The sequence below is a fragment of the Rhinolophus hipposideros genome (genome assembly GCF_964194185.1).
Source record: "Rhinolophus hipposideros genome assembly, chromosome: 11".
Lineage (NCBI taxonomy): Eukaryota > Metazoa > Chordata > Mammalia > Chiroptera > Rhinolophidae > Rhinolophus > Rhinolophus hipposideros.
Window position 1 is genome coordinate 17,855,973 of NC_138057.1, and position 18,977 is coordinate 17,874,949.

Consider the following 18,977-nt stretch of genomic DNA (forward strand, 5'->3'; position numbering starts at 1 on the left):
TTCTTGTCAGTGAAGTTATTTATTTTATGAGCCTTAGAATGACTGTTGTAGTTGGACAAAATTACATAATCAGAAAGAAGTAATAAAAGGGAAAAATTAAAGCAATCAATTACAAAATTTAAAATTCCAGTGCCTCAGAGGTCCTTAGAAAAAGAATAACTTGATTTTTGCTTTCCATATTATAAATAACATAATGGCTTTGTTCATGAAAACATGAACATTTTATCACAAATGATTTTTTAAATTCTTCAATTAGCTCTGTTTTCCCCTTTCACCTTCAAACAAACAAACAAACAAAAAAGTCAATTTATGTAAATGGTTGCAAAGCCAATAGGAATTATTTTTTTAAGAGAAGAAAGGGTTTGTAGATGTTCAGAACTGTATGAACAAAGATATGTAACCTCTTAAGCAAACTGAAACTAAATTCGTGCAGTGGTGTAACTAAATATGCCTTTCCTTTCTTAGTTTAAGCACAAGAATTATGAGAAGTCAGAAGGCAAAGGTTTTCAGAAGCATCATTATCTATGTTGCTGTTTAAAATACACACTCTGAGACTCATTCCCAGAAAATTCAACACTTTTGCTGTGGATTCCAATCATTGAGATTTTAAATAAGCACTTGAAAAAAATTCTGTTATAGGTGGCTTATTGGAGCACCATTTGACAAATATGTTCAACATTACTTTTAACCTTATTTTTGCTTGTTTGTTTGTTTATTTATTCATTTATAAATCCAGGTCCAGGCCTTTAAATAAGATCTGAAATTTTAGGATTAGTCAATCACACTTTGGGTTTCAGGGAAGACACTGAGAGTCTAAGTAATTAGAAAAAGCTATTTTACCAAATGAAGGACAGCCTTTATTAATATGTGAGCCTTCATCTGAACTGGAAAAGACTATCTCTTAGATGCCTGATTTTTACTATCAGAACATATTTTGGGAGGAAGGAGGTAACAGGATATACTTGTGTGTTAAGGCTTGTAGCACTGAACAGAAAATTTCCATGTAAGACATTTATATCTTATCTTTTTGAAACACTATATATACTTATTTCTGTTTACACAGGGTGAATGGTGCTAGATAGATAGACAAATAAGTAATAAGTAGTTTAATTTCATGTTTTTATCCAAACCAAGAGTCAAGCTGGTAAACATGGCAACCTAAAGTTATGTAAGAAAGGAAAAACAAAACATAGAAGTGTTTCACAGCTTTAAATTATATTTTAGGTCAAGGTAAAATATAGCCATAACAGAATAAAGTACTTATGGACCAAATGATGCGTCTTTGTGTCTGTAAAAGTACACTTACAAGAGGGGAAATACACATAAGTCAAGTAAGCCGAAAATAATTTGCAATTTTAAGAAAAACTAAAATACTATGCCTTCCAAATTATAATCATAATTTTTCTGCTTTTAAATGCAATTTGTTTAATGTTACATCAGTTACTTTGCTGATGTATTAGGGGGGAAAGCTTGTTTTGCTTTCTTTTTTTGAGTGCCACCATTTTCTTGCTCTGCTTTGCTTAGGCTGCCAGGTCATCTGACTCAGCAACTGTACAATTCTTTCACCCAATTTAAAGAAACAGCAGCTATCCAAACAATAGTAACTCCCCCCAATTGCAAACCTTTCCACCCTGTCAAATAGTATATTTTAACTTTAAAACAATTATTAAATGTCTATACAACGTGAGACACTGAATTTTACTCCATTCAGTTTACATGCTGAGTAGTTGAAGTTTAATATATTTTATGTAATGTATGATTTCTAAAAGACGCTTAATGAAACTTTCTTTCAAAGGCATGTGGTCAAGTTCGCTTTCCTTTTTCCTTCAAAATAATTATAATAGAGCACATCAATTTACATTATCTCATTTAATTGTCACATTGTCATTCTGTTTTGGGGATTTTATTCCTTATCTCATAGACTGGAGACTGAGGTTCAGATAAGTTGTTGCCTGGTCTGCTAAAAGTCATTGTGCTTCTAAACCAAGTGCCCTCCTTACCAATTTATAACTGCCTTTCAAGGGACTACATTTCTTCTAGCTGTTGCTGTGTAACTTGCTGAACTCCTTTGGATTTCTGTTTTACTCAGCATTAGCCACATAAGTTCCAGTAAACATACATTGATTGAATGAATGAAAACAGAAGTCAGTATAATAATAACTGAAGTCCTTCTGGGCTCTAAAAGCCACTGAATTACATAACAAAACAAGGAGATTGACTTCTTTCAGAAACCTATTTCTTGCCCAGAATAAAACAAGTTCAAAAATCCCTTGTTGGTTAAATATAAAATACTTATCCCCACTTTGATTTAAGAACAATCAATGGGAAACCTATGCATGACAACAGGAATCACTTGCAGGATGAAATAAAAAGGTTACTTTCTTAGAATATATGACCTTGAGTTTTAGATTCTGTTCCCTTCACTACTAGTTGTGTGGTATTCAGACTATGTACTTAAAATTCTCAGTGCTTTCATTTTCTCATCTGTAAACCTGAGATGATACTCTGTAGTATTCATCTAATAAGAACAAGATAAAATAGGATATGTAAAGATACATTGTAAACTTTCAATTGAAATACATTTGTCAGTTATTGTTAAAGTGCCTAAACTATGACCTTTAAAGAACATTAGTTTACTTTTACAGTAAATGCCTACTTAATTAGAATTTATTCAGAGTAGCTAGAAATTCCTGAACTCCATTTTAAAGAATATACATATCATAATAAAAAAAATTATTTATTTATTCATATCCCAGGCACATTCTAACGTGTCAGGTAAAAATTAGTGTAAATTTGCCTATTTTTTTACCCACACATTTACAAAAGCCCTAGAGGATGGTCTTTACAGTGTTACTTTAAACTCTTCTAGTATTCATAACTATTAAATAGATATTAAAATATTCATGAACTCATTTTCTAAGAAATCAAATTAGTTTTAGAAACTGAAGAAAGGTATTAACCTGCCTTTCATTTATCAAAAAAAAAAATGCAATAGCCCAGAATAATAATTTCTGGAGATAATGGACTTTTAATTCCTTCAGAACAGTTGCTGCAGTCTGAATATCTAGATCAATACTTTTAGTCTGGAATTTTCTAGAAATTCTGTAGTATAAAAAGTGCACGCATGCGTGTGTGTGTGTGTGTAAGAAGGAAAGAGGGTCAGAAACATTAAAGTCATTCTCAATACCTTCAAAATGTCTGGCTTAAAAGGTAACCTTCAACTGTTTTTATTTACATTTACTAGGATATCAAAAAGACAAAAATTATTAAATATTAATTATGCTTCCTTACAGCAAAATTGACTTAGGTATATAAAATTGGTGCAAAGTAAACATAAAGTGTATTCTGTTGTCATTGTCTTTTAAAATAAGTGAAGTCTAGGTACACCAGAAACTAATATAATATTGTATGTTAACTATATTTTAATAAAAATCTTAAGATAAAATAAATGAAATCTAGAAGTTATAATCTTAACCATCAGAAATAAATTTATAAAACTATACCCTCAACCCAGAGACTCAAAGGAAAGCATGAGTGGAAATGTTAAATCTGCAAGTTAAAGGTGCTAAAACATGACTAGGAAGCATTTTTTATTTATTCAGGGTTGATATGTAGTATTAAGAAGTTGATTTTTTCCAGAAGACTTTAATCACATATTATGTGAAGAATGTAACTTGAGGAAGAGTGGTCCCACACAAAAAACATAACACTAAGACTATAGAGCCCCAAGAAGGCAGGCTACTTTCAATTTCAATATTGAAATTAGAGTATTCTTAATTATTGTTATACTAAATCAACCATGAATACTCCACTCCCATCCCCAACAGTGAAAACTGAATACAATATTTCTTCTCTGTGGGTATCAATACTATGTTTGCATTCTAATAGCACATACATGCATCAGCAGCATAAGCAAAATGGAATATTATATGTGTTCATGATTAGCAATTAAGAGGGTAATGTGTGTTTGAAAAGAGAAAATCTATCCCATTAAGGAGAGAAAAGAGGAGGTTGGGAATAGAGGCTTAGAGAAAGTAAACTTTATAATTCTTCAGTTTTGCCTATGGTTTCCCCATTGTACCTCCTACTTGAACTGCACACTAAGGAGTGGTGGTTAGTGGCAGTAAATTCAGAGGAAACATTGAGCCGTGACACACTTCATTGTCACTTCCCATGATTTAATGAAGGTTTTACTGGAAGTTCTTTTGTTATAATAGTCAACTTTATTACAAAGAAGCTCTGTTTTCAGGGGGGTTAGAATTCAAAGAAGACAGTATTAATCACATCTTTTGGAAGGGAGTTTGCTTGTCCTAACCACAGACACCTGCCAGAATGTGCGATAATGAACAAAAAAAATACTCAAGAGGAAATTGACTTTGATGGCCTAAATGAATAACATGATAGTAAATGTCGTATCTATTCTAAAAAAAAGTAAGTTCTCTGTATTGAGAGCCTACTGTGTGCCTAGATTTTTACGTATCTGACATCCTTAGTTCCTTATGTACCCTAATGAGGTAAGTTTTATTTTCCCCATTTTGACAAGTGAGGAAATGGAGGCTCAGAAAGTTTCCATTTTGATTCAAGCCTGCACAGCTGGTAAATGAGGGATCAGGTCTGAGTATAAAGACAGGGATTGTCCCATTGCCCATACTGCATTTGTGTCTCCTCTAAGATTATTAAGGATATAGTTAACATTCTCACAAACCATGTCTGTTCAAGTCAGAGTAAGCAGCTATAATCATAGAAAGAATATGGAGAGAGAACTGAGTTCAAGATTTGCAGCAAACATTTATTAACTGGGTAAATGTGGCTCTGTACCTCCCCTCCATTTTCTTATCTATAAATCAAGAAGGTAGCTTGTTCGGAAGCAAATTTTGCAATGTTTGTCAAGAGCCTTATACTCTTTGAAAAACTGCAATACTGTTTATTAATTAGAAACACCATAAATATTTGACAACAAGGATATCATTAAATAAACTATAACATTTTTTCAATGGAATGTGTTTAGCTGTTAAAAAAAACAGTGTCTATGAAGTGATTTTGAAGAATTTGGGAAAATTCTTTAATGATAAATAAGAGGAAAAACTCATTTTGTAATTGTATTATAGTGCTCGCTTCGGCAGCACATATACTAAAATCGTAATTGTATTATATTCACAAGAACTGAGCAAGGAAAAAAAAGAAAGGAAATATTTCAAATTGTTAATAGTTGTTGTTTCTGTGTAGTGCATTTTGTCCTGATGCAGTTCATTTCTTTTTTATAAAAATATTTTTTTTAACATATGTGAACTATATTCAGGAAAAAATCATTCAAAAATCATGGGACTTGGTTAAGTGACTTTGAGGGGATTTCAAGATCCAAATTTCTATCATTCTGTGCATTATTACCCCCAGAATAATCACTCAGAAGCACAGTCATTCTCGAAAGTGAAGATCTTGTCACTTTGGTCGAGGATTTGCAACCTGTTTGAAGGCACAGTTTTCAAAGAAAGTAAGGATTGCTGCGTTGCCACCATGTACTATACAAATGAATCCACTGAGACAATAATAGGACTCTCAGGCAGAACTGGGAACCTCGAAGTTTGCATTCTTCCTCCTTGTGTATTATTACTTAAGTACTCTGGGCTTCTTTTCTTTATGATTTATGAAGGAAGGATAATATTCTCTATCCTACCATTGTGGGATTAGAAATTATATCTATAAATCTAATCAATGCTTCCCATATAGTCGGGTTTCAGTAAATGGTAGCCATTATGATTTTCTTGGCAACTTTGAGCAAATTTCCTATTGTCTCTATTTCTGTCCATCTCTCCTCTAATTATATGCCTTATTACTTATTTTGTTCCTCATATGAGGCTAATTCTCAATATCCGTGCATGTAAACAAATTATATATACACAAATACATAGTATAGATTATATAGCTATATATAGATATATGCACACATATATAGATATATAGATATACACACATGCTGTGCTAATCTTTTAGTTTTCTCAGCTGGCCAAATTGCTACAAATAAATACAAGTAATTCACCATAAGAAACTTCTCAATATACAAAAGCAGACATTTATAAAACCGTTGATTAGGAAGTGATTGTTTCTATGGGCTACACAGATTTCTCATTTCACAAGAGCCCACTCTAGAGATACTTTTAATAAACTCCTTACATAGAGTTAAAATTACATCTGTTTTGCATACAACTTAGAAAAGACATCTGCTATGTAACATGTAATGCACTTCTAAGATATCCTCAAAATGATCTTGGGGAGATGATGATAGATACTGCAGATTCTATACCCAGTTAAGGCTTTGGAAACTAAGATTGAAAAATTGGTACTTACCAATAATTAGGATACAGGTGTATAATAAGTCATTTTGAATTTTGTGCTCCTTGCCAAAATCCTGTTTGAGCAGGAAGAGAAATTTTACTGTAATTCTGAGCACACGGAGATGTCAGAGATTCCCTAAAAGAGTGCCTAACTCATAGCAGGCACTCAATAGTTGTGCTATATTTAATTTAATAGAGACTAGTAAAAGGGAGATGGAAGGTTCATCCATCTTGAATTTTCCATAGATCTCATGATGGGACCCATTCCCTGTGCTTACAAACCTGTTCAGAGGTCTGCTCTGTTTTCTTAAAGGTCTCCCTTTCATCCTAAAGCTACCTTTTCTTCTTGTGGAAAAATAAATAATTAAAGGGAGACCTGGCATTCTTTGCCATTTTTCACCGAAGAAAGTCCTTCTTTCCCATTAAAAATACCCACATTGGGAAAAAAAATACCCAGATGGGACACTGAGCCCTCAGAATTCTTACACAGGGGTGCTTTTCTTGGCTGAACAACAATCTCCTGAGGCACAATTGTTATTATGCCCACTTCGTAGATGGGGATAGTGAAGCCAAAATAAAGTATCACTTGCTCAAGGTAATAAAGTAGGTGGGGGATCTTGGCTGGGGTCCTCTTTTCCTTACTTTATTAACTCTTTCTAAATTAAAAGGGATGGTTGAAATTATTTTTCCATTGCCTTAGTCTTTGAATAATACTCTACTGCACCCAGCATTCTATCGTAGACCCATCTATTCAGGCTTAACCCAGCCATTATAAGGTGCATACCTTGTTCTGAAAAGCTGTTTCCTAAGGAACTCTTCGTAATTGTGGGATCCTTTCTAGACCCTGAAAGACAATGTCTTTTTCCTGGTAACACAGGCCTAAGATGTCAGTTGTCAGAATGCATCTTCCTTCTCCTATATTGTTAATGTAGGCTCCTCTCAAGGGCACATCCCAATTCAAGACCGCTTTCCTTCTCCAGAGAAACAAAGATGTTGATGGTTGTTACCAGTACACCCTCTTGACTAAAGACCCTTCGTTTTTTTTATATCCACAACTTAAAACCAAGTGCCTAACATATAGTAAGTACTCAGTTACTGTTTATCACATAAAGTTATGAATGATTGTTTTCATAAAAGCAACTTTTATTTGTCTAATACTTTAATGTTTATTTAATTATTTGGAATGGCTAACGTATGCGTATAGTACAAAATTCAAGCAATACAAGTTGCAGATGTGAAAAGAAAGTCTCAGGTCCATCCCAATTTCTCATTTCCTCTCTCCACATTTATGGACTTTTGTGTATCTTTCCAGAGGTATTCTATGTATATTTTATTTTTAACTATATTTTGAACAATTATTGAATAACAATACTAATATTGAATATGGAGAAGAGATGTATGCTTTTAAAACAGCATTTGTGTGTGCCTCACTTGATATAACTTTGTGAGGTATAAAGGATAGAGCAAGCTAGAGAACCCATTTTTTAAATATGGACATTGAAGCTAAAAATAGTCTCAAAAGATTTTACAGTCAAAAAGCTGTTTATTAGATATATCCGGACCGTGTCAGTTGGTCCCAATCCAGAGCTATTTCTCCAACACCTTTTCCCAATAAAATAAGGTTGCTTATAATATGTTTGCATACCTTATCAGTATGTGTTAGTCATGATATGTTTGCATATCATATCATTCCTTGACAATTCTTCAATGCTTTGTCAGAACTAGAATCTAATTTCAGAATGCTGTCTTCTCAAATATCTTTCTGGTGATGTTTTGAATTAATATTCACATCTAGAATTGCTATTCTTTGATTTGTAGGGTTTCTGGAATAGCATCACTGTAATGTTTTCTTTAGTTTAATAACATAGTCAGGAGTTCCTATTGTGTCATGATCTCCACTCTTAGCTGGGTTCTCCCGGCTAATGGAAAATCTTCCTTGAGTCTTTCTCAGCCCTTCCTTCTTTTGTCATAATAAATACACGAAACCTTCACCACTCTCACTTCCTAACCCACCATCTTATCCCCACTGCAAACAAGTCAGCCTCTTCATTCATGGAAGGAAGTGCTTCAACTTCCTCCCTGCCCTGATCTTTTCTCCTTTCTCAAACCTGGTGCTATCTCCTGAGTCCAAATTTGTGACCACTCCCTATGTTGTGTATTCTATTTCTTCCTGACTTTAGGGACCTGAAGTCCTCAGAAACAGCCTATCTTACCTGTGACCTGAATTCCTCTTTTTTCTCTTTTAGCTGTCCTCTTCACCAGGCATTTTCCCTTCAGGGTATTTTGTGCGCTCAGGGCTCTTCCACCTTCCCTGTACCTCCCTTCACTATTCTTCACCTTGAACTATGCCAGCAAAGCTGTGCAAGAGTAGTCTACACACTGTTTCCCCACTTCCTTGCCATCTCATTCACTCCTGGTTTTTCTTCTGCCAATCTGAGCAGTCCTTTGAGGCTCCTTTGCAGGCTGTTCTTCCAGAAGTTTATTTTCACAGCTTCTCAGCATACATCCCAGTGAATTATTTCCGGCATTCCCAAACTTCTGTGCCTTTGCACATGCTCTCACCTCTGCCTCAACTATCTTTCTCCTTCTTTTATATCTTTATGCTCCTACACCTTTCTTGGAGGTCAGCTTTCAGCTTTGAGCATCCATGGAGCGTTTGCCTAAGCCACCAGAATGACTCTCATTCCCTTTTCCTTTTCTTGTATCATGCTCTACTTCCCTTTTCTATGGACATTACATGTAATGCCTCATTTAATCCCTACAACAACTGTTTGAGGCAAGTACTATTATCCCAGTTATACATATGAGAAAACTGAGGCCCAGGTACGTTAAATAACGTTGTTCGAACTCAGGCAGTCCAACTCTAGAGACCAAATGTTTAACATCTCCCCCCCACACACTCCCAACATGCTCTACCCTGAGCTTGTTGAATGAATGAATAAGTGGTAATCTTTTTTTTCAAAAGACTATCAGACTTGAGACAGGTTTTAATTTCATAGTATAGATTTTCAAAACTGCCAATGCAGCACATACCTAAATAAGACCTTGATCTCAGAAAAGAAGAAAAGTTTGAGTATGATAACAACCAACAAAGTTTAAAGTTTAAAAAGGTCTTTGAAAAAAAAATTTTAAAAAGCTCTTTGAGACACATCATTTTATCAACCCATGAAATATAATTGCACTTTACACATGCCTGTAAATAATATATCCAAGGGATGTTTTTATGTGGTTCCATCACCCATATCCTTGAACAACAGTCCAACATATTGCACAAGAGTTTAAAGAGTTTTTGATGTAGGAATCCGTAGTTAAGTTTTAGAGAAATTTCTGAATTCCCTGAAAGTTATATTGAGAAACACAAGTGCACATGAACACAATTTTAAAAAATTGTTGCATATTTCCTTTTTGGAGGAGAAGGTGTACAGCTTTCAGCCGATTCTCAAAGAGGCCTATTCTCCCTGCCCAAAGACTAAAAGTCATTATTTTAGTGATGGAAACTAATTTAATATTGATCTAAAAGTTAGACATATTACAAGAGAAATCTATTCCTCCCTCCCATCACCACAACCACTATTTCCCCTCCCCCATCAGACGTTTAGCTAGTTAAAAAATTTTTCTGTTGTCTACCACAGTTTGAATTTTCCATACCATTGCTGCACAAATAATTGAGAGGTGCCTGGAGGAAAATATAGGTAGATAGCCCTACTAATGCATTGTGGATTTTTATAACAAATTTGACATCCCATAAGTGTCACCATTAATTGGCATCATTTTATTTACTATTTTTAATGTGATATAAAAGATTTATTTTATAAATAAATGTCAGTATTAGAAAACACCAGAAATTATGTTTTTGTAACTACTTAAACTTACAATAAAAAGATTTAGATGTCAACCTAAACACTTATGAAACGATATCTAGTTTTCCAAAATTCTTTTAGAACATACAAGCAAAAAAAACGTCTAGTTCTTGGCTCTGATGTATTTAAAGATACCCTGGGAAACTTGTAAAAGCTGCACATTTCGAGGCTCATCTCCAGAGATTCTTACACTGTAGATCTCGAGAATGTGCAGATTTAGATTCTGGTGATTCTGTGTAGTTGTGGTCGGGGCTTTGAGAAATACCACTTCAAGTTTTCTCAGATCCCACTGCATCAGCAGGAAACTGCTTACTTGAATCTTTTTTTTTTTCTGAGCCCTCTGTAGAGCTGCATTCTGTCATACCTTTACTTTTCAAATAGTTCCTCCATTTATAAAGAAAATTATCCAAAACATCATTCATCATCAACTGTCCCAGGCCACAACCACCAATTGGCATCATTTTTAAAACTTCATGTTTTGCCTGAGCTAACAGTTCAGATATTCTGGGTCTTCAACAGAAATTAAATAGAGATTGAAAAATAACTTTTAAACAGAGCTGGTTTAGCTAGTAGGCGGATTAAGCACGGGCTTAAGGCATCAGCAAAGCCTGAGCAATCCAATACTTATTTTTAAAAGGGTAAACCTAATAACCACAGGAAAAATGGAAACTTTGTTAGATTTTCTTTTGCTTGTTACACACCTAGTTCTGTTTAACTTTTCACTAACTATGAAGGTGGTGGTGGAAGGTGTCCACCATCTCTTCAGTGATTAAGGTCTTCGTGGCCTCCCCTTCGAATAGCACATTGATAATTCCATCCAAAGCATTTTCTTCTCTGTGCCTCACAAGACTGCAAGGGAATCCTCAAAATGGATCATTTAAGAGCTGGCAGGTATTTGCTTAGGATGTGTGGCACTGTTCTGAATGCTTATGCCAGGTGTGATTTAAAAACACGGGGTAATGTTTAAATAAAAATGATTACAGTAAAAGACACATTGCCATTAATCCCCTTCAAAAGACTCCCCCTCACTTCAAACACTTCTCCCATAGTTCGTGCCACTTTCTGAAGCAGTTCTGGAAGTCCTCTTTCCTGAGTGTCTTTACTTCATCCTCCATCATGACAGTGCACCGTGTCACCCATCGCTTCTGGTACGGCAGTTTCTGTCAAATAAAAACATTATGGTGTGTTCTTCTCCACTGTATTCACGGGATCTGGCACCCTGCAACTTCTGGCTCTTCCCCAAAGTCAAAATGACCATGAAAGGTAAATGTTTTGAATTGATTGAGGACATCGAGGCAGCCACGACAACGCAACTAAAGACACTCACGGAAGAGGACTTCCAGAACGGCTTCAGGAAGTGGCAAGTAGGATGTGATAAGTGCGTTTGAAACGAGGGAGAGTAATTTGCGGGGGATTAAATGGCAATGGATACTTTACTGTAACAATTTTTTATTTAAACATAGATTGTATGTTTTTTAAATCACACCTCGTATGTACATCAATTCATTTAACATACACAACAGCCCTATGAAGTAGGGAGCACTCTTAGCTGTCCATTTTATAGCCAAGAAAATTGTAAGGTTTTCCCAATAGGAAGGAGAGGTGTGGGGGGTCGGGAGAGGAGCCGGCCTACCCTGCAGCCACAGCACTGAACACTTTTTCTGGTCCGGGAGGAATTATGTAGAACGTTGTCCATCAGTACAATGCGGCCCTCGCCACTTTCCTGTCTGCTTATAGGCAGAAATGCCCGCCGTCCCTGTTAAATAGACCTTATCTTCTGGGACCAGCCCTTTCACGAGGCACTAGTACCAGGCATTGAACAGTCTGGAAACCTCCCCTGTCCCCGGCTTTACACGTGTGGGGGTGGGGAGGAAGGGGGCGGGCGCGCGCGGGCAGTCTCCAAAATGAACGTTTGAGCTGGGATTTCTGGCGTGGCAGACCCAGCGCGCAAAGCCCAAGTACAGAGCGGCGGAGAGGGCTGTGCTCTAAAAGAAGGGTAAGCTCGTAGTTGTACGAGAGGTACAGATCCTTGACAGGGCTCTTGCCAAGAGAAAGCGCCCCTTTCTTGTGATAAAAGAGGAAGCAGTACTTGGCCTGGTTCGACCTTGGCAGTTAGGAATCCTGTGCAGCTCGGCGTTGCCGGCGGTGTCATCCATCGGAAGAAGGAAATGGGGGAGAAATTTCCCCTGAGTGCGGGGCACTGGCCCCGAGACCCGCGCGCGCCTCTGCTGCCGCGCGGGAAGTGCGGGGGGAGGGATGCGGGGGGGGCGGGGGGGGCGGGGGGGTGAGGACAGGTGCCGGGCAGACGCGGCACGGTCAGGCCGAGGCACCGTGGGGCTCCGAGCGGGCTGCTTCCGGTTCGTACCCGCGCGGGCGAGCTGCCCACACGTGACAGCAGAGGCCCCGAGTGGGGCGACTTCAGGGGTGTCACGTTCGCAGCTTGTTCAGAGTGAAAGGCGCCTCCTCGGAGAACACAGTCTCTCTGCGGGGGGAGGGAAGAAAGACTCGGCGGGAGGAGTCCGCCAGCCCCCAGGGGGGGAGAGAGGAGGAGCGGGCGGGTGGCGGGGGCTGGGCCGCGCCGCGCCGCGGACGGTGGACGACCGCGAGCGAGGGTGCTGGTGTTTCCCAGCGGCATGGAGCCCTCGTCCGACCGGCTGGCGACCGCCGCCGCCCGGGGCCGCGTGAGTGAGGTGCTGGCGCTGCTCCAGGCGGGGGTGCCACCCAATGCGCCCAACAGGCACGGCCGGACCCCCATTCAGGTGGGCGAGCGGGGTTGCCGCGGGCGGAGGGGTGGCGGGCCGCTTTGGGGGACCAGGTTTGCAAAGGGATCGGGAGGAATCAGGTAAGCGTTTCGATTCTCCGTAAAGGGGTGACACGGGGGAGTTTTCCATGGAGTTTGGCGCCGGAGATTTCTCTTGGCAAAGCCCTGGGGGCTCACGAGGCCAAGGGAGGAATGAGGAAGCGCAAAGGGTGCCCATCCCTAGCACGGTGTGAAGATCTAGAAGAGAGAACCTATTTGTGTTTCATGTAGAACGAGGTATATTCTTTACCAGATACAAAATTTACAGACGTGTGGTGTAAAACGCGCGATTTTAAAGATTTGCCGGGCTCACTTAGGGCTGAATTCAAAGGCCTCGAATAGAACTGATGATCCTATTTACACCACAGGGGGAAATTTCAGTGGAAACCTACAGCTGTGTATGTTGGAATAAATATCAATTAAAATTATTCAGAAACAACTACATAATGTGTTTGTTTTTTATTTTAACTGAATAAGGAAAATATATGCTTGTTTTGTAATATATGCTTGTAAGAAGTTAGGAAATGCAGACATATGTGAAGAAAAACGTTAGTGTAACCTCGCCTGAAATAACGTCTTTTTATTTATCATTTTAGGGATATCTCCTATTATTATTGTTATTGTTAACTTACTTGATTAACGTATTTGGAATAGAGTTTTCAGTTCCTCATTAAGAAATGTTATTTCTCCCCACTCCAGTATTTGTGTGGGGGGCGGGGGAGGGAGGGGGAGGAACGGTTCAGGTTTTTGCTCATTGCCTTCACTAACTTTCTAAATCTCAGGTTAAAAACAATTTATTCCTGGCAGTCATCATCCTGGTTTTATTCCCAGTATTGACAATGATTTTGATTCTGAAAAATAAAATTTATATGAAGCAAATTCATATTTCAAAAACTCCAGCATAACAAGACAAAGGAAAGTAGCTCTACTTGGAACTTCGCAAACTTCCAAAGTAAATTTTCCTTTCCTAAAACTTTTACATAGGAAAATTTTCATACACTTTAAAATACAGATATAAAAATAAAATGAATGTGCCTTAAAACTTGAGATTATTTGGGATTTAAAGTGTGGAGAGAATTTGAGACTGGAGAGATTGAGTGGTTGTAGATGAAAAGCATGAGTCCTTTAAAAATAATGCATGCATGATTCAGTAATTTGATGTCTCTAAAAATATCACCACCATCTTGAAAACTGGGAGTTTGGCGATGGAGTTCTGGACTATGTTAGAAGAGACCTTGTTTGTTTAAATACAAAAAGAAAAAAAGATGTTGGATAACTAGTTTTAACTTCTTTTTAATAGGGGGGGAAAGAACATAGAGAAAAAAAGGCAAGATTTTGGTGTAGAACCCTAATCAATTTTGTGTTTAATATAGCAATATTTATAGAACAATTCAAATTACTAAATTAAATTTAGTGTATTAACCAATGGATTTTAGCACCCTACAAATATTCGTTTAATTGGTTCATTTATTTTTTGCTTCTGCTATTATGATTTAAATATTTAAATGTTAGGTTACTGTCCAGCCTTTAATACTAATATGATAAAAATGTTTAAAACCAGTTAAATGATTAAGGAATTCATTGGATAAATGTAGTTAGTCTGAAAGCTTTCCCAGTTTTTATTTTAAAACACCTCATTGTTCTAAGGCACTGCAACAGTTTTTCTTTCTTTTTGGAGCTGTAATTTGGTTCACTTATATTTTCTCTGTCTTTTTGAAAATTAGATCATTTTCACTTTCTTCAGGACAGTATAACTTATTATGGTTCCTTGGTTTGGACAAATTAATTCGTGTTTAATACAGAATTTCACTAAAATAAATAATTCCTTTTTATACAGTCTCACCATTTTCCAGTTAATATAAACAAATAACGCTTACCCTAAAAAAAGAATTGTGTACTACCCACACTCAAATTGTAAGGTCTCTGATTGCGGACACTTTGATAATGGTTTTGTTTCAAAGATGATTGGGACCCAAATGAGGTCAGAGCCTCCTGTTTAGTGAACTCTCAGAATATCAATTGGAGAAATGCCTTAGCTTCCTGTTTCTGCCATAACAAATTACCGCAGATTTAGTGACTGAAACCAACATAAATGTATTTTGTGAAGACAGTTCTGGAGGTCCGAAGTCTAAAATGGATTTACAGGGCTGCACTTCTTTTGGAAGTTCTAAAGGATAATCCATTTACTCGCCTTTTCCAGCTTCTAGAGACCATCAATTTTCCTTGGTTCATGACCCTGAATCTTCTCTCTGACCTCTGCTTTCATTCTTATACCGTCTCTTGACAATGCATCTCTTATAAGGTAACTTGTCATTACAATGGGCCCACCTTGACAGTTTAAGTTAATCTACCTCAAAATCCTTAATTTAATCATATCTGCAAAGTCCGTTTTGCCATGTAAGGTAATATATCCACAGCTTTCCGGTGTTAGGAAGTGGACATCTTTGGGGGACATTATTTAGCTTGCCACAGGAAAAAAAGTTAGGGCTGTTAGACAAACTTCATTTTATACTTAAAGCATTTGAAGTTTAGTATTCTGGGGAGCTAAAGGTTGTTTCAAGTTTTTCAAGAATTAAGTGGTTTTTTTTTTTCTCTCCTGCTTTTTAACAATTACCACGTTCTGGGCATGAATATACAGCACTGATCCATACAAATTCTCTGGGCCTTACACAATTTCATATCAAAACGAGGGGGAATATACAGTAGGTTAGGCTGTAGTAAAAGCAAGTTTGTCTCTCGCTCTTTTGCTGTTGTCTGTGCCTCTGGCAGTGTTCTGTGTGTAGCTGAAACTCCGCAAAAGGTCGGAGAATATAATGGGAATTCAATGTGTACAGAAAAGTAGAATGGGTAGGAAACCGGGCTAAGAGAGTTAGTAACTGAACGCAAACTAGAGTTTCAAACTAGGCGTTCTGAGTAAGTAGACATCTATGGTTTGTACGGGTGTCTGCACCAGGGGGAGCGACTTTATGGTTTCTTTAAATTGCTTAATCCTGTCCCTGCTGCCTGCCCCGCGCCCTGACCACTCTGCTCTCTCCCGCAGGTCATGATGATGGGCAGCGCCCGCGTGGCGGAGCTGCTGCTGCTCCACGGCGCGGACCCGAACTGCGCAGACCCCACCACCCTCACCCGGCCGGTGCACGACGCCGCCCGGGAGGGCTTCCTGGACACGCTGGTGGTGCTGCACCGAGCGGGGGCGCGGCTGGATGTGCGCGATGCCAGGGGTCGCCTGCCCGTGGATCTGGCTGAGGAGCGGGGCCACCGCGAGGTCGCCCGCTACCTGCGCGAGGCCGCAGGGGGTACCGAAGGCGGTGGCCACGCCCGTACAGGCAGATAAGGTGAGGTGGCCAATGTAAGCATTTGAACTCAGAGAGCTTCCTCAGCCTAGGGCACTCCACTTGCAGAGGCGAAAGGTGACCCCAGGAAAGCAGAATCTTGTGTCTAGCCTCAGCTCATACACCGCCCGCCAATGGGACAACCCCGTATCCCGATCGGTTGCGTCTGCAGGGCTGCGGACAGGAAATAGCCTGAGATGGACTTCCACTCGTCAAAGCCCACGCCATGAACGCTCCTCCCCACCCCCTAAACACTCGCCCTCCCCACAGCTCCAGGCCTAGACTGGAGCTTTGAAGACTTAAGGCTAGATGTCTCGTGGCCCCTCTTCCTCCAAACTAGCTGGCCAGCCGCATCCATTCAACGGCCCTTAGTTTCCGTATTAGCTTACCTAGGTTGCTGGACCATCCCCTGCGATTTCCAAAACCAGTTGCGCAGGGAATCACCTGGCAGAGATATGTCATTCCTAGCTCTATTGCAAAATTCTACTAAATCTGTCGCTATATGCGGTGGGGTTTTCCAGAGCTCTCCCAAGGGGTACTGATGGAATCTGGGATGAAGACTTCATCTACCCTTGCAGTCTGCACCCTGGAGTATACTGCACGCTCTGGGAAACAGACACCCTTTCTTAAGCTTTTCTCTCTCTTAGGCTTTGGGTTTCTGCGGAGAGATGGCTTTAGGAGGGAGACGGATATGTGGTTCTTCTTGCCTGCGACCACAAAGCCTTCTTTTTCCTCGGCTCCATTTCCCCACCTCCATCCACTTCTTTCTGGCTAAAGAACCAACTTTACTCTGATTTTTTCTGGAGGAACCATTTTATAAATAATATATATATATATGTGTATATATATATATATATGTATAAATAAAGCAATATACGAAATGAACGCGAATATTTAAAGTAAACCATGACTTTGAAGATGAAATCTATCCTATTTGGGCTCAGAAGTAGGGCACTAGGTTCCCTGGGCCTTAGGGGAGCCTGGGAGGACAGAGTGGAGAGGTTCGCTCTGAGCCCTCCGCTGGGAGTGCAATGAGCGCGGCGCCTCGCTGTGAGCGGGACCGCGATCTCCTTTAGCCTGCCCACCTTCTCGCTCCTCCAATTGAACCTTGCGTCCGGGACATAGCGTAGGACGAGGGACCCATCACCGGGCTGTGAACAGAATTAGATGATTGAATTGGGCCCCAGGCAAATGAATAAACTGAGTAACCCATCATAACCAAACCTAAGGTGTGTAACCGAAGCACGGAAGACCTTCCTTCTTTCTTTCCTTCCTCCCTCCCTCCCTCCCTCTCTGCCTCCCTCCGTCCCTCCCTCCCTTCCTCCGTCCTTCTTCCCTTTAACTAAGATCCTACTACGTGATCAGCAACTTTCTAGGTGGACACAAAACAAAACGACACAAAACAAGAGTCCTGCCCTCACAGAGCTTACATTCTGGGAAATAGACTTTAAACATTATAACAATGTATTTTCAGGGAACGAATTTGTAAAAACCAATGTGATGTGTAAGAGTGAAGTGTGACTAGGAGGGGAGGCTCTCTTAGAGCGGTCCGAGAACCTGGCCGATGAGAAGAGGTTAGCCACTGGAGGCAGAGAAACTCGCAAGTGCAAAGACTGCCGCGGAAATGAACGTGGCAGGTCGGGAGGGTCAAAAGGCGGGCTGGAGCGTGTACACAGCGAGATCGGAGAGCAGGGCAGAGGCCAGATAATTGTAGGACCACGTAGGTCAAAGAAAGGGTGTTTGAACCATTAGGAAGCCATCAGCTGGTTGGAGAGAGGAGGCCTGGGGAGGAAGACAAGACAATGGTACTCGGCCCCTACCGCTGAGCCGCGCCTAATCAGGTGTCCTCTGATTGTGCGAGTTCGTGGAGTCGCTCGCCAGCCTCGGGGCAAAAGGCGCTTGGGGACTTGCGAAGGGCGAGGCGACGTCTACAGGTCCGCGCGCCTGGCGTTGTACCTGGCAAGCACCGTTTATACACCGCTTTTCCTCTCGTAACCCCGGGTGGGCTACGCGGCTGCCGGGCCTCGCTCTCCCTGCGCCCACCCCCGCCCCCTCCGCCCGGAGCGCGGGAGCCGCCTGCGAGGCACTGGGTGCGCAGTGAGGTCAGGGGGGCTCGGGAGTGCGGAGGCTGCTGGCAGGATCCCGCCCGGAGGGACAGACAGACCTTGGCCTGAGGGTTGGTGGGTTCTGAAAGGAGGTGTGCGTGTAGGCGAAGCCATGCGAGAACCTTGCACACATAAGTGTCTTAAAACCTGGAGGACTGCAAAAAAGGAGACAGGAACGAGTCTCACCTTTTTGGTTTCTGATTTCTGATGTCTTTTTTTTCTTTCTTCCATTTGCAGAGCCTTTCTTCCATTAGAAGATCATGGAGAACGGGATCACTTCATCGTGATCTTCTTTCGCTTTACCCTGTTTTCATTGCTAAACATTAAATAAAAAAAAAATAAAACCCAACACTGTTCCTGCCTTTTCATTGGGTTGGAGTTTTCAGGAGTGAACACTCAGGCTCTGAGAGCACGTGTATGCGGGCACTTCCTCTGGTGAGCCTCGCACCTGCCGGCACTGTTGTTTTTTACAGACACTTTGTGAACTGCTAGGAAAACGAAGCTTAAATGGGGCAGATGGCGTTTCTTGTCAAATCACCAGTAAGTGT

General features: G+C 40.0%; 1 protein-coding gene across 3 annotated transcripts in view; it reads left to right on the top strand.

Moving 5' to 3' along the window:
- The window catches only part of LOC308504864 (cyclin-dependent kinase inhibitor 2A-like), a gene marked incomplete at its 5' end in the record, with an annotated part of 37,707 nt that extends 18,953 nt beyond the window's left edge, over nt 1-18,754 (top strand). For 2 of the 3 annotated variants that reach the window (XM_081066286.1, XM_081066285.1), the window contains 2 exons: nt 16,033-16,327; nt 18,667-18,754. In XM_081066286.1, the coding sequence (XP_080922412.1) occupies nt 16,033-16,326 (294 nt within the window). In that variant the 3' untranslated portion in view covers nt 16,327; nt 18,667-18,754. Of the gene's footprint in view, nt 1-12,825; nt 12,952-16,032; nt 16,328-18,666 lie in introns of those variants that run through there. The other variant, XM_081066284.1, reaches the window with a different exon arrangement.
- Between the last annotated feature and the right edge of the window lie 223 nt (nt 18,755-18,977).